Raw genomic sequence first — 16,086 nt, forward strand, 5'->3', positions numbered from 1 at the left:
TACAGGCACACAGGTTTCCTCTGTCCCTTCTAGCCCTGGGCAGCGTAGTCCCTGCCAGGGAGTGGTGTAAACTGGTCTCATTGTTTGAGTGAGACGAAACGTTTCTGTATTTTTAGTGGCCATATTTCATTTCATATAATCGTGACCTCCATGTTTATATGCTTTGCTCGCTTTGCTAACAGATTATTCATATTTTCCTGTTGACTATTAAGTAAGTTAGATCCACCTTCTATGTTGCCAATAGTTTTTCCTGGCTTTTTACTTGTGGCCTATTTTTATGGCGGTGGTTATTTGGTTATGAGATTTTTAATTCTCTTGTAATCCGATTGCTGTTTTAACTTTTCCTTTCTAGCTTCATGCTTCTCAACTTCATTTCCTTCCCTCTCCTAAGGGTTTATGTTTTTGGTTTTGTTTTTAAAGCCCCCATCGTTTTCTTCTAGTACTCCACTGTTTCATCTGACATCTTTTGATGTATACTAAATTCCTTCCGCAGGAAGGTTCTCATGGTCTTGCACAAAACATCTACTACTGGTGTTTTTCCAGCCATTGTCAGATTGCCCCAGCAGGGGACTCAGTAGCTCTCCCACTGACCCAGCCGACCTGAGGGATTAGAGGCCAACTCGAGGGTCGGGTGATGTCAGTCGTAAGTGTAAACTGGAGTAGGAGAACGAGGAGGGGTCTGGACAGGAGTGTCAAGGAGCCAGGCAGGCAGGCCGTACGGCTCAATGACTATATACTCTGGCTCACCATGGCCTTTGCATTAAAATGTCTTTAAATAAAAATGAATGGGATTTTGTGGGTGTTGTGCTTGATGGCCAGCGCCAACATGCGGCTTTCTCTTCATTCTCTCAGATATCTTGAATGAACTCTTCCAGCGGGAGAACAGGGTGTTGCATTACTGGACCATGAGGAAGCGGCGGCTGGACCAGTGCCAGCAGTACGTGGTCTTTGAGCGAAGCGCCAAGCAGGTCAGCCATCACACAGCCCTCCCGGCGCCCTCTCCCCGCGCCCAGGCCTCCGTCGTCAGACGGGCAGCTTCTGACGTGGCAGCAGATGGAAAACCACTCCCTGATCATCAGAACAGCCTTGCCTTTTACTTGACCGTGTGTTGCCAGAAAACCCCCCAGCCTCGTAAAAGTGTGTTACTCGGTGATTTTGGCCTCAGCGGGTGTGCCATTCAGCTCTGCCGAGCTGCCGTCACCCCACAGTTAAGACAGCGAAGTGCGCGCAGTCGTGGTCGTGATGATTTAAGTCACTGTAAGATAATACGGTGGGCAGTTTTCCATGTTGGCGTCCTTATATCTTCAAGACAAAATTGTGTTCTTCGGATAAACTGAGCTGAAATTAAGTAAGAAATGTGGCAGAATTTCTGAGAGTTCAGTATACTCAAAAAAGGTCACGCATTTGGCTAAGACAGAGATTCAAGAGGGTACGTTTGCAGTGTCCCCCTCCCCTCCCCTCCCCCGCCTGCCGGAAGTCATTCTGGGGTCGATGGCCAGTTGTGGAGATCATTTTAGGGTAAAGTCTGTCTGACTGTAACTCAGACAGGAAGATGCCTGTCCCTTCTCTCTGGCCTTAACAGTAGCCTAGGAATCCGTGCCCATTAGTCCAGAATTCGGAGGGTCAGGAGGGAGCGGGAGGGAGAAGACTTGTTCTCAGAAGCCCCCGTGAGTCACCTCACATGCACCACGTACCCGGGGCCTCCTCAGGGCTGCCGGTCCCTGGTGACCGCGTGTGACCTGCTCTGTCTTCTGGATCCACCTGGAAACCTGACACGTGCCTGATGCAGCGTAGGCATTCGATAAAATCCGTTTAGCTCAAGAAAGATTACATTTTCCTCAGCACAGGTTTCTCACTTGGGGAACATATTTTGTTTAATTTGGTAAATGTCAGTCTCTCACTGGGCAGCCTGCTGCCCAGAGCAGCTCGGTGTCCCAGGGCGTAAGCAGGAGTTCATGGTCCCTGAACCTGGCACCCTGACCCGACCTCTCCCTTGTCTTGATTGGCTTTCCCAGATGCAGTTACCACGTTCCCAGCAGGGGTGGCAAGCGGTAGTATTTTTTAATGTTTAAATTCCATTTTCTTAACATTTGATTTAAGGATAATCTAACCGTATTTCAGATTTATGGGGGCCTGATTTTATTTCTAATTAGAGACTATTTCATAATCTTTTCTCACGTCTTTGTTTATCTCTCTGTTGAAAGACAAGGAGTCATTCAGCTACAGAGAACAAAATTGTAAATAATGCCCTTGACAGAGAAAAATAATGGAATACGCTGTTGCTTTTTCCTAAAGCCAGTTCGCATGCCAAAAATAAAATCCTTCAGTTTCTGCCGTTACAGATGATGGCCCGTCAGCCCCACGGCCCTGTAGGGTTGGCTTCTGTGCTGTACGATAACAATCCCACAGTAAATACCGAGTTATGGGTGGGCTGTGGCAGGTGACTTGCAGCCCCTGCTCTGCTCTGGGCACCTCCTGCCTCGGGGCTGCTCCTCCCGGGCTGTCTGTGCCCCCTCTCCCTTACCTCTGCCTCTGAAAGTTGGCTTTCAGTTCAGGGCTTGTTCTTGTTTCTCTTTCCTCTCTCCTTAGCTCTCACTGTTGGTGTCTCCCAGCCCTGACCTCCATTTCTGGTCTCCAGATGTAGAAACCCCAGCTCCCTCCTTGCGTCTCTCCACTTTGGCCTTAACCAAAGCAGAAGTGGACCCGGGACTCCCCGTCCGCCGTGTCCCCGCCCTCATCTTACCTGATTCCCGCCTTTCCCTCATCTTCCCAGCTTCACCCCTTCATCGGGGCCTGATGCAGCACATCTGCCCTCTCCTCCGCCCCCAGAGCCATCACGGGTACCAGCCTAGCCGTGTCTCCTATGAACCCCCTGGACCGGTTTGCCCACCGGTGTTGCTTTTCTCTCGCTCACTCTCCACTGCAGTCCCTTTTCCATGTGGCAGCCCCATTCACTTCCAGACCAAAGTCCAAAGGCCTGCGGCCTCCGAGGGCCCCCTGTCGCCCTCCAGCCTCACCTCCAGCCTCCCCCTGTGCAGGGCCCCTTTCCTCCTGAGCCCTTCTCAGCCTGCGGGTCCCTCATGGTCACAAGGGCAGGGCCAAAGCCTCTCCCACCCCAGCGCCCCCCTCAGCACCTGCCTGCATAGAGGGCGCTTGGGCACGATTCGCTCTGTGAACGGAGGAAGTAGGGACCTTTGAATAAATTGACCCAAATGGCTTTCTGCCTTGATGCACTGTCAGTGGCAGCATTGTTTCAGAGATGGGATAGCCATGCTTGTGCAAAACGAAAGTAAATTCCCAGCCAGGAAGCTGCATGGTAAGTAATCTGGGTCGTGGTTTCCTTTTCATTTTTTCTTCTAAAATGCCATAAATGCTGTGAAGTAACTAATAGAGACGGTGATGTTTCTGTTCCAAAACCAGCAAATCACAACGGACGACTAAGATACTGCGAAGGGCAGATATGAAAACTTCCATGTTTTTATGTTTCTTTTCCATAGTGTTGCTTTTTCAGATGTTTATGTTTAAGTAAGATTTCACTTCAGATCTATGCACATAGAAGGAAAAAAATGGCTTCCATCTAAAAACATGAAAGAATAGGAGTCAGAATGTGTCCTTCTGTTGCAGTGTGGACCTTGCCGGCCCCCTTCTTCCCAGGTGGGGTCATCTCTCTCCTACATCTGGGAGGTTAAGCCACTTCTGCCAGCATCTCCCCAGAGCATCTTTATGCATAATGACGCTCTGTAGGAGCCCCCAGAAGGCCAGTGAAGTGGGTGCACACCTCAGGACTCACTGAAGGCAGGAATAGGAAGAAACGGCTAACATTGTACATTTGAAAGCTGGGAATTTGCATCTGCTTTCTTTTCCTGTTTTAAGTTAGATCACCCCAGGAAGGCTGTCAAGTCCCTGTGACGCGAATGTCTCAGTGTTCAGCAATGCGAGGGTCTCAGACTTCCCGTTCCCCACACTTTCTCAGTATTCTTGAGGGAGGCTATTCACTGGACTCTTATGGCCCTTTAGGTTCATGCTTATAAGAAACTCCTGAGCTTGTTATCACTGATGCCTAAGTGACATGATTACAGTTTTCTAGAATGTCAACTTTTAATTTTGGAATTAAGATACATGTTTCAGAAGCTCATCTCTCTTTGAGGGAGTGTTTCTTGATGCGCCTGGGAGTGTGACTTTGCGTTTAAATGAGATACTGAGGTATTGGGACTTGCTTCACTGACGTTGAGCCGTGAACCTGTTTCCATTCCTTCCGTCTCTAGGCTTTGGAGTGGATCCATGACAGCGGGGAGTTCTACCTTTCCACACACACCTCCACAGGTTCGAGTATCCAGCACACCCAGGAGCTGCTGAAGGAGCACGAGGACTTCCAGATCACGGCAAAGGTGAGCTTGCATTGGCTCAGTGCCTGCGTGCCTCCTGCGTGTTTCCAGGATAACCTCAAACAGGATACTTTGTGTAAAAGAGGTCTTTCCTAAAAATTTCATTGAAGAAATACCTTATGCAATGGGAGGAATGGGGTGAGCCAGATGGACTGTTAGACCCTACTTTAGTGGTAATTCTAAGGCCTTTCACACTGTCCTCATTTGTCCCTTCGTTTCTCTGTTTCCTCTTGTGCCTCTGATTTCTGGAAATGCCTCCCACCTCCTTCCTTTATTTTTTCTTTCTTCTTTGTCCTTTTCGTTCTTCTCTTATTTTCATTCGGTTTTCCAAGTATTTTCTGAGTACTTGCTATTTTTATGGAACGCTGGTGTTCCCAGCTTGACTTAGACGGATCCTGTGCATGTTTCCTTTCCTTGTCTTGAACAGTGAAAACTGCTGCAGCAGCATCATGCCCAGTCGTCCAGTCACGAAGCTGTCCAGGTTTTATAGTTGGCAGAGTTTATGTCAGTGGCTGTTCATAGGCTTGTAAAACTGGAGGCATTTTCACTTTTCTGCTGAATTAAATACATCTTTATGGTATATGCAGTACATGTGACTGTGAATTTTTAAGCAGATGTGTAAGAATTCACACACTGACATGAATGTTTTCTCAATTAAAATATTTGCAGGGGCTAATTCCTTCTTTTACCTCAAAACAATTTTGAGGCTTCTAGGCTTCCCTTCTCAACCTGTGGTGTTCTTGTTTTTTGTTTTGCAAAGTTTTGAATATACATTCTATGTACTGTTTTCAGGAGCACCTCTGTTTTTGATGATAGAGTTAAGGTTTTAGAAAAAATTGGAAATTAATTCACATTTAAGAGTAGAAAATAAATGATGAAGCTGCATAATAATTTTTGGGTAAAAAGAAGTGTTCCTGAGGAGACACCTTCAAGATAGTGGAGGAGTAAGACGTGGAGATCACCGTCCTCCCCACAGATACATCAAAAGTACATCTACATTTGGAACAACTCCAACAGAACACCTACTGAACGCTGGCAGAAGACCTTAGACTTCCCAAAAGGCAAGAAACTCCCCACGTACCTGGCCGTGTGGCTGACAGGGTCTTGATGCTCTGGCTGGGTGTCAGGCCTGAGCCTCTGAGGTGGGAGAGCTGAGTTCAGGACATTGGTCCACCAGAGACCTCCCGGCCCCACGTAACATCATTCGGCAAGAGCATTCCCAGAGATCTCCGTCTCAACACTAAGACCCAGCTCCACTCAACAACCAGCAAGCTCCAGTGCTGGACACCCCATGCCAAACAACTAGCAAGACAGGAACACAACCCCACCCATTAGCAGAGTGGCTGCCTAAAATCATAAGTTCAAAGACACCCCAAAACACACCGCCGGATGTGGTCATGCCCACCAGAAAGACAAGATCCAGCCTCATCTACCAGAACACAGGCACCAGTCCCCTCCACGAGGAAGCCTAGACAACCCACTGAACCAACCTTAGCCAACGGGGGCAGACACCAAAAACAACGGAAACTACGAACCTGCAGCATGCAAAAAGGAGACCCCAAACACAGTAAGTTAAGCAAAATGAGAAGACAGAGAAATAAGCAGCAGATGAAGGAGCAAGGTAAAAACCCACTGGACCAAACAAATGAAGAGGAAATATGCAGTCTACCTGAAAAAGAATTCAGAGTAATGATAGTAAAGATGGTCCAAAATTTGGAAATAGAATGGAGAACATACAAGAAACGTTTAACAAGGACCTAAAAGAACGAGAGAGCAAACGATGAACAACACAATAAATGAAATTAAAAATTCTCTAGAAGGAATCAGTAGGAGAATAACTGAGGCAAAAGAACAGGTAAGTGACCTGGAGGATACAATAGTTGAAATAACTACCACAGAGCAGAATAAAGAAAAAAGAATGAAAAGAATTGAGGACAGTCTCAGAGACTTCTGGGACAACATTAAATGCACCAGCGTTCGAATTATAGGGGTCCCAGAAGAAGAAGAGAAAAAGAAAGGGTGTGAGAAAATATTTGAAGAGATTATAGTTGAAAACTTCCCTAATACGGGAAAGGAAATAGTCCAGGAAGCACAGAGTCCCATACAGGATAAATCCAAGGAGAAACATGCCAAGACACCTATTAATCAAACTATCAAAAATTAAATACAAAGAAAAAATATTAAAAGCAGCAAATAACATACAAGGGAATCCCCATAAGGTTAATAGCTGATTTTTCAGCAGAAACTGCAAGCCAGAAGGGAGTGGCAGGACATATTTAAAGTGATGAAAGGGAAAAACCTACAACCAAGATTACTCTACCCAGCAAGGATCTCATTCAGATTTGACTGAGAAATTAAAACCTTTACAGACAAACAAAAGCTAAGAGAATTCATCACCCCAAACCACTTTACAACAAATGCTAAAGGAGCTTCTCTAGGCAGGAAACATGAGAAGGAAAAGACCTACAATAAGAAACCCCAAACAATTAAGAAAATGGTAATAAGAACATACATATCAATAATTACCTTAAATGTAAATGGATTAAATACTCCAACCAAAAGACACAGACTGCCTGAATGGATACAGAAACAACACCCGTATATATCATGTCTACAAGAGACCCATTTCAGACCTAGCAACACATACAGACTGAAAGTGAGGGGATGGAAAAAGATATTCCATGCAAATGGAAATCAAAAGAAAGCTGGAGTAGCAATTCTCATATCAGACCCAATAGACTTTAAAATAAAGACTATTAGAAGAGACAAAGAAGGACACTACATAATGATCAAGGGATCAATCCAAGAAGATGATACAACAATTGTAAATATTTATGCACCCAACATAGGAGCACCTCAATACATAAGGCAAATGCTAACAGACATAAAAGGGAAAATCGACAGTAACACAGTAGTAGTAGTGGGCTTTAACACCCCACTTTCACCAATGGAGAGATCAACCAAAATGAAAATAAATAAGGAAACACAAGCTTTAAGTGATACATTAAACAAGATGGACTTAATTGATATTTATAGGACATTCCATCCAAAAACAACAAAATACACTTTCTTCACAAGTGCTTATGGAACATTCTCCAGGATAGATCATATCTTGGGTCACAAATCACGCCTTGGTAATTTTAAGAAAATTGAAATCATATCAATTATCTTTTCTGACCACAACACTATGAGACTAGATATCAATTACAGGAAGAAAACTGTAAAAATTACAAACACATGGAGGCTAAACAATATGCTACTAAATAACTTAAGAGATCACTGAAGAAATCAGAGAGGAAATCAAAAAATACCTGGAAACAAATGACAATGAAAACACAACGACCGAAAAGCTATGGGATGCAGCAAAAGCAGTTCTAAGAGGGAAGTTTATAGCAATACAACCCTACCTTAAGAAACAGGAAACATCTCAAGTAAACAACCTAACCTCACACCTAAAGCAATTAAGAGAGAAGAACAAAAAAACCCCAAAGTTAGCAGAAGGAAAGAAATCATAAAGATGAAATCAGAAATAAATGAAAAAGAAATGAAGGAAACAGCAAAGATCAATAAATCTAAAAGCTGGTTCTTTGAGAAGATAAACAAAATTGATTAGCCAGACTCATCAAGAAAAAAAGGGGGAAGACTCAAATCAATAGAATTAGAAATGAAACAGGAGAAGTAACAACTGACGCTGCAGAAATACAAAAGATCATGAGAGATTACTACAAGCAACTGTATGCCAATAAAATGGACAGCCTGGAAGAAATGGACAAATTCTTAGAAATGCACAACCTGCCAAGACTGAACCAGGAAGAAATAGAAAATATAAACAGACCAATCACAGGCACTGAAATTGAAACTGATTAAAAATCTTCCAGCAAACAAAAGCCCAGGCCAGATGGCTTCACAGGTGAATTCTGTCAAACATTTAGAGAAGAGCTAACACCTATCCTTCTCAAACTCTTCCAAAATATAGCAGAGGGAGGAACACTCCCAAACTCATTCTACCACCATGACCACCATCACCCTGATACCAAAACCAGACAAAGGTGTTAACAAAAAAAGAAAACTGTGGGCCAATATCACTGACGAACATAGATGCAAAAATCCTCAACAAAATACTAGCAAACAGAATCCAACAGCACATTAAAAGGATCATACACCATGATCAAGTGGGGTTTATCCCAGGAATGCAAGGATTCTTCAATATACACAAATGAATCAATGTGATACATCATATTAACAAATTGAAGGAGGAAAACCATATGATTAACTCAATAGATGCAGAGAAAGCTTTTGACAAAATTCAACACCCATTTATGATGAAAACTCTCCAGAAAGTAGGCATAGCGGGAACATACCTCAACATAATAAAGGCCATATGTGACAAACCCACAGCCAGCATCGTTTTCAATGGTGAAAAACTGAAACCATTTCCCGTAAGATGAGAGACAAGACAAGGTTGCCCACTTTCACCACTATTATTCGACATAGTTTTGGAAGTTTTAGCCACAGCAATCAGAGAAGAAAAAGAAATAAAAGGAATCCAAACTGGAAAAGAAGAAGTAAAACTGTCACTGTTTGCAGATGGCATGATACTACACATAGAGAATCCTGAAGATGCCACCAGAAAACTACCAGAACTCATCAATGAATTTGGTAAGGTTGCAGGATACAAAATTAATGCACAGAAATCTCTTGCATTCCTATACAGTAATGATGAAAAATCAGAAAGAGAAATTAAGGAAACACTCCCATTTACCATTGCAACAAAAAGAATAAAATACCTAGGAATAAACTTACCTAAGGAGACAAAAGACCTGTGTGCAGAAAATTGTAAGACACTGATGAAAGAAATTAAAATGATACAAACGTGGAGAGATATACCATGTTCTTGGATTGGAAGAATCAACATTGTGGAAATGAGTATACTACCCAGAGCAATCTACAGATTCAGTGCAATCCCTATCAAACTACCAATGGCATTTTTCACAGAACTAGAACAAAAGATATCACAGTTTGTATGGAAACTCAAAAGACCCCGAATAGCCAAATCAATCTTGAGAAAGAAAAATGGAGCTGGAGCAATCAGGTTCCCTGACTTCAGACTATACTACAAAGGTACAGTAATCAAGACAGTATGGTACTGGCACAGAAACAGAAGTATAGATCAGTGGTACAGGATAGAAAGCCCAGAGATAAACCCATGCATATATGGTCACCTTACCTTTGATAAATTAGGCAAGAATATACAGTGGAGAAAAGACAGCCTCTTCAGTAAGTGGTACTGGGCAAACTGGACAGCTACATGTAAAGGAATGAAATTAGAACACTCCCTAACACCCTACACAAAAATAAACTCCAAATGGATTAAAGACCTAAATTTAAGGCCAGACACTATAAAACTCTTGGAGGAAAACAGGCAGAACACTCTGTGACATAAATCACAGCAAGATCCTTTTTGACCCACCTCCTGGAGAAATGGATATAAAACCAAAAATAAACAAATGGGACCTAATGAAACTTAAAAGCTTTTGCATAGCAAAGAAAACCATGAGACGAAAAGACAACCCTCAGAATGGGAGAAAATATTTGTAAACGAAGCAATGGACAAAGGATTAATCTCCAAAATATACAAGCAGTTCATGCAGCTCAATATCAAAAAAAAGCAAACAACCCAATCCAAAAATGGGCAGAAGACCTAAGTAGACATTTCTCCAAAGAAGATATACAGATTGCTAACAAACGCATGAAAGGATGCTCAACGTCACTAATCACTAGAGAAATGCAAATCAAAACTACAATGAGGTATCACCTCACACCTGTCAGAATGGCCATCATCAAAAAATCTACAAACAATAAATGCTGGAGAAGGTTTGGAGAAAAGGGAACCCTCTTGCACCGTTGGTGGGAATGTAAATTGATACGGCCACTATGGAGAACAGTATGGAGGTTCCTTAAAAAACTAAAAATAGACCTACCATATGACCCAGCAGTCTCACTACTGGGCATATACCCTGAGAAAACTATAATTCAAAAAGAGTCATGTACCACAGTGTTCATTGTAGCTCTATTTACAGTAGCCAGGACATGGAAACAACCTAAGTGTCCATCGACAGATGAATGGATAAAGAAGATGTGGCACATATATACAATGGAATATTACTCAACCATAAAAGGAAACGAAATTGAGTTATTTGTAGTGAGGTGGATGGACCTAGAGTCTGTCATACAGAATGAAGTAAGTCAGAAAGAGAAAAACAAATACCGTATGCTAACACATATATGTGGAATCTAAAAAAAAAAAAAAAAGGTTCTGAAGAACCTAGGGGCAGGGCAGGACAGGAATAAAGGCGCAGATGTAGAGAATGGACTTGAGGATACGGGGAGGGGGAAGGGTAAGCTGGGACGAAGTGAGAGGGTGGCATGGACATATATACAGTACCAAATGTAAAATAGATAGCTAGTGGGAAGCAGCCGCATAGCACAGGGAGATGAGCTCGGTGCTTTGTGACCACCTAGAGGGGTAGGATAGGGAGGGTTGGGAGGGAGACACAAGAGGGAGGAGATATGGGGATATATGTGTATGTACCGCTGGTTCACTTTGTTTTACAGCAGAAAGTAACACAACAATGTAAAGCAATTATCCTCCAATAAAGATGTTAAAAAAAATAAAAGGTATTGAAAAAAAACAACAAAGAAAGAAGTGGTGTATATGTACTACTATATTTAAAAAGGATAACCAACAAGGACCTACTGTATAGCACAGGGAACTCTGCTCAGTGTTATGTGGCAGCCTGAATGGGAGGGGAGTCTGGGGCGAATGGACTCATGTGTACATATGGCTGAGTTGCTTTGCTGTGCACCTGAAACTATCACAGCACTGTTAATTGGCTATACTCCAATATAAAATTAAAACTTAAAAGAAAAAGTGTTCCTAAAAAAAAAAAATGTTCCTATAAAGTAAAAAGATTGAATTTCTTGTGTGGCCCTTAACTTGGCTTTGAAAACATATCCATGGGGAATTTTTAAATCGTTTAGAGTGACAACAGCTACTTTGTATTATGTTTATTTTTCCTTTTTGATACATTCTGTAACACCTTCTGAGTCCCGCTGTTCTTTCTTCCCGGGGCTCTCTTCTCAGCTCCGCTCCATCCCAAGCTGGAAGTGTACCTTTTCCATTCAGGCTCTCAGTGCCGGGCTGTGGGAACCCCTGCTCTCTGTTCTGGAGGACACACAGTGTAGCGGGGCTCAGTGGGGAGGCCTGGCAGCAGGAGCATTTGGGTAGGGCGAGCCACACCCAGAGGGGCCGTGAACGCTCCGAGGGGGCCCCCGCCCGCTCGGTTAAGGGGAGCTGACCTGTCGTACCTCTGCAGGTAAGGATCGTATCTTTTCCTTCCTCTAGCTGCAGTACATGTTTGGCCGAATAATTCTTATTTTTTGTTAATAATTCGATAATAAATACAGTTATTGTGTGCCTTATGTGATTTATATTTGTTTCATTGAATGTCCTTTGGTTACAGATAGTAAGAAAATGCCTAAGATACACTCAGGTAGATTTAAGCTTTGCTCATTTGCACTGACTTAAATTTCCATGGATGCTGCGTTCTGCAAGCCATGCGTACAGCCAGACAGCTGTTCACTGCCCAGCTCCAGGGGATGCCATGCCACGCACACAGGTTGTGGTGGGAATGTCGTCATCTAGAGCTGAGTAGCGTGGCAGCTTTGTGCCACCAGTGGAGCACGTACAAAGGGATTTTTCCATTATTTCTAGTTTGCCCTTTTCCTCAGACTTGGGTTGTGGTTTTGGGAAGAATGAGCAGTAACAGGCATATTTTTACCTGTATTTTATTTTAAAAATAAGCATCTGAAATCAAAGGTGACATCTGATCTTTCTATTTCCCAAATAGAGCTGTTTCTTTTGTTGGGTATATACTGAATTAGTTTTGCTAAGAGGAACTGATAGGTTTTGAAAAGAGCACCTCTCAGGTTTTTTTCTTAGCATTTTTTCCTTGGTTTCTGGCTCCTTTTCTTTTAATCAGAAAGCGCCTGCCCTGGTGCTTGGCGACATCATTCAGTTTTTCGTGTTGAAATGATGCTCTTGCTAGCCTTCTGTCCCTCTGTCTTAGCGTCTTCTAAGAAGTCATTTTTCTCTTGTTACGTAGAAAATCCTTCATTCTGACATGACATCTTCCAGTTCAGTAGTTACATAATTAGTATTGTAACATTTTTAGGGTTCATGGAAATGAAACCTCTCCTCACTCTCTGATTAAGACTCAGCTTGATTCCTTTGCAACTCAAGGCAGTAATTTCTCAGAATGCTTTTAAGCACCACCGGCATCCAGGCCGTGGGTGTTTCCTTAAAAGCAGATTTCTGTCTTCACCAGGCACGTACTGACTTGGACTCTCTGGGAGCAAGGCTTGAAAAGGAGCATGTCTAACAAGCTCACCAGGTGGTTTTATGCACACTCAAGTTTGAAACCCACTGCCTTACTAAGACCTTCACAACTTTGTCCCCCATGCCAAGTGCCTTACTTTGCTACAAAGTGTCTGAGACCATTGAATATGCATCCTTTCTGGGTTTCTGATTACCTGAGGACATGATGAGTAAAGCTCTCGTGAGCATGTGGACTTCAACGTTCAGTCTGCCTTTATTTTTCTCCAGTCCCTTGATTATGCGTAAAGATGAGGTTGTTGAGATTATATTTATACTCTTCAAAAATGAAAATCTGCTTTCATAACAATCTCTTATACAAACAAGGAGGCAACTGTGTCCTGATAGTGAAGGATAAGCAAGAGTTGTTAAACGAAAATGCTAGGTGCCGCGCAGTGCTTATCATAGGCATTTATGCAAAAAAGGGAAGGGAGAAAAATACACATACATACACGCACTTGCTTGTGTATAATAGAACATCTCCGGGGGGGTACACAAGAAGCTGATACAGGTAACAGGTGAATGTGGAGTGAGAAGGCTTTTCACTTCGTGTCCTTTTGTACCTTTTGAATGTTGAATTCTGTGAATGCATTTTAAAAATACCAGTTAAGGGGCTTCCCTGGTGGCGCAGTGGTTGAGAGTCTGCCTGTCGATGCAGGGGACATGGGTTCATGCCCCGGTCCAGGAAGATCCCACATGCTGCGGAGCGGCTGGGCCCGTGAGCCGTGGCCGCTGAGCCTGCGCATCCGGAGCCTGTGCTCCACAATGGGAGAGGCCACAACAGTGAGAGGCCCGCGTACCGCAAAAAAATAAATAAATAAAAATACCAGTTAAAAATACACCGTTATAAAAGGTTCATGGATTAGCAGGTTCATCCTACTTAATTTTGATCGCACCATTCATTCACTCAGTTATTTATTGGCCTCTGCAATATACCAGGAACCACTCATTGGTGCAGAGCTCATGGATTGCACGTTCTAGTTAGAGAAACGAGCAATAACGTGATAAATGAGTAAATATATATATACACACATGTTAAATAAGAGAAAAAGCCACGGGGGAGGGGAGGGTTGCCATCTTTGATAGAGAGGCTTCGGCAGGTCTCCTCAAGAAGCCTTTGACTATCTGATGAGCATTTTTGTTTAAATGAAGTTTGCAAAGGGAAGATTTATAGATCTACCAGCCTTTGCCTACAGGAAACCTTTTGTTCTGTATCTAATTTCATAGACTCAGCCTGTCGGCGTCACGTGCTTGCAGCTAGGTCTGTTTTGTGGTGTGTTTTTGACATATATGAAAATCTTCGTTTAGTTTCTTGGTGGCTTTTGTTTTCTGTTTTAATGTAGGTAAGATGCATTATCTTTTTTATCTTCACTTCTATGTCCCCACTGCTTAAAGCATGAAATAACTTTCTTAACCCCTTAAAGATTAAGGGGCCCTTGGACAACACGGGGTTGAGCTGTGCGGGTCCACTTATACTCAGAATTTTGTCAACAGATACATACTATAGTACTGCCTGGTCCCATTGAAGCCTCGAATGTGGACTTCATGGGGGCGGGGTGAGAAGTGAGGCGCAGGGGTCAGCACCCCAACCCCTGAGTTGTTCAAGGGTCAGCTGTTTGCAGTGCCCTCCACTGATGTCACTCATGACAGTGGAAAAGAAATGCTTAAATGGTGGTAAAACCCAACTTCCCCGTGCTTTTCAGAAGATTAATATCTTGGTAAACAGCAAAACCTTCTTTAGGCAACCTGATTTCTTAAAAATCCTGTATCAGCCATGTCAATTCTCTTTGATATTAAAATTTAATAATGTTTCTAACTTAAATCCGTTTTGGAATTTATGCTTCCAAGTCTGAAGCTTTGATTTCTTACTTCCTTGCTATATAATTGGGCTTGTCTTAACCAGAAAGGTATCGTGTTGATCACAAGTCAGAAGGTTTGTTTGACAGATATTTTCCTTTTAGCTCACTCTACTTGAGTTCATATCCACACAAGATGAAGGCCCTAAAAACTTTCAGAGTGTTTTGTTTGGCTGACTTTCTCCAGTAAACAGCTTTTATGCAATTTGCAATAGCAGTATTTTTCACAGAGGTATTAATATCTCTGGAGTTCTGTTTTCCTGTAGTTTTTTTGTAAAGTATGTTTTCATGCCAGTTAAAAGTAACTACCACTCCCATTAAAGTTGCAGGTGTATACACACTTGCATAAAGGACCTAATGTTAATTTATTATCTCAATAAATATTTGGTAGATGGCCACCATGTGCCAGACACGTAGAAGGTGTGTGAGATACTAGTGAGCAGAGGAAGCAAATGTCCCTGGCTGCTGGCAGGTGCATTCTAACCAGGAGAGAGACAGGCAGTGATCTTAGCAAGTGAATTACACCTCTTGGGAGGGTGAGGCGTGCTGTGGGGCAGAGCAGAGCAGACGGGGTGAGGGAGGCGCGTGGCAGTCGTGAGGGTTAGGGAGGCCGGTGAGAAGTGGCCTTTATTCGAGCAAAGCGTGAAGAAACCATGGAGACGTCCAGGGGAACAGCATTCCGGGTGGAAGGGGCACTGGTACACAGAGGCGGAGGCCAGCAAGCCTGGAGGGATGGTGGGCAAGCTGGACCCTGTGGAGGAGCCCGGGGGGCGTTCGTGTAGAGTCTGAGGATGTTCACAGCTGGCTCTGCAGGCTGCCTAGTGAACTCTGCTCAGAACTTTTATTGTACAAAGTAAGATAGTTTATCCAGGTTTTGAACCCTGACCTCCTTCCTTTGGGGGATTTTTAAAGTCAATTTCCTGAGTGTTAGTCATAAAGACTTTCTAGTTAAAGCCTAAGTGAGAAAAGCAGGTTCCGTAGCAGAAGAGTAACTGTACTCCTACGAAGTGCCAGTGGGAACGTTGAAGGAAGCCTAAGGGCCAAATGAAATGGTAACAAATGATACAAGTAGTAAGTCGTAATGCGTGAGATAATGAGTGAAACGGATGTGACGAAAAATCTGTTGAAGAGTCAGATTTGAGTGAAATCACTGCCGTATGTATGTATCCATCTATCCATCTGTCTGTCGGACCAGTGTTTTATGGTTATCCGTAGCTATAAAAGTAGGAAAGTCATACTTAAAGATCTTTCTATGTGCATATAAAATGAAATAAGTGTATTTCTGAGAGAGAGTTTTAAAACAGGGACTAAGTGTAAAATACCTCTATGAAGGCAGCTTCCCTAGTCGTGGCTTTTCCTCCGGGTCTACTGAGAATTAAAGAAGAAACGAGCGCGTGCTGTGATGCTGCGC

At 43.1% G+C, this 16,086-nt stretch overlaps 1 protein-coding gene across 15 annotated transcripts in view; it reads left to right on the forward strand.

Moving 5' to 3' along the window:
- TRIO (trio Rho guanine nucleotide exchange factor) overlaps nucleotides 1-16,086 on the forward strand; it is a 372,206-nt gene that overhangs the window by 249,363 nt on the left and 106,757 nt on the right. For all 15 annotated transcript variants that reach the window (XM_079917624.1, XM_079917622.1, XM_079917617.1 and 12 more), the window contains 2 exons: nucleotides 853-968; nucleotides 4,266-4,388. In XM_079917624.1, the coding sequence (XP_079773750.1) occupies nucleotides 853-968; nucleotides 4,266-4,388 (239 nt within the window). The remainder of the gene's footprint in view (nucleotides 1-852; nucleotides 969-4,265; nucleotides 4,389-16,086) is intronic.

This window comes from Stenella coeruleoalba (genome assembly GCF_951394435.1).
Source record: "Stenella coeruleoalba genome assembly, chromosome: 3".
NCBI classification, from domain to species: Eukaryota; Metazoa; Chordata; class Mammalia; order Artiodactyla; family Delphinidae; genus Stenella; species Stenella coeruleoalba.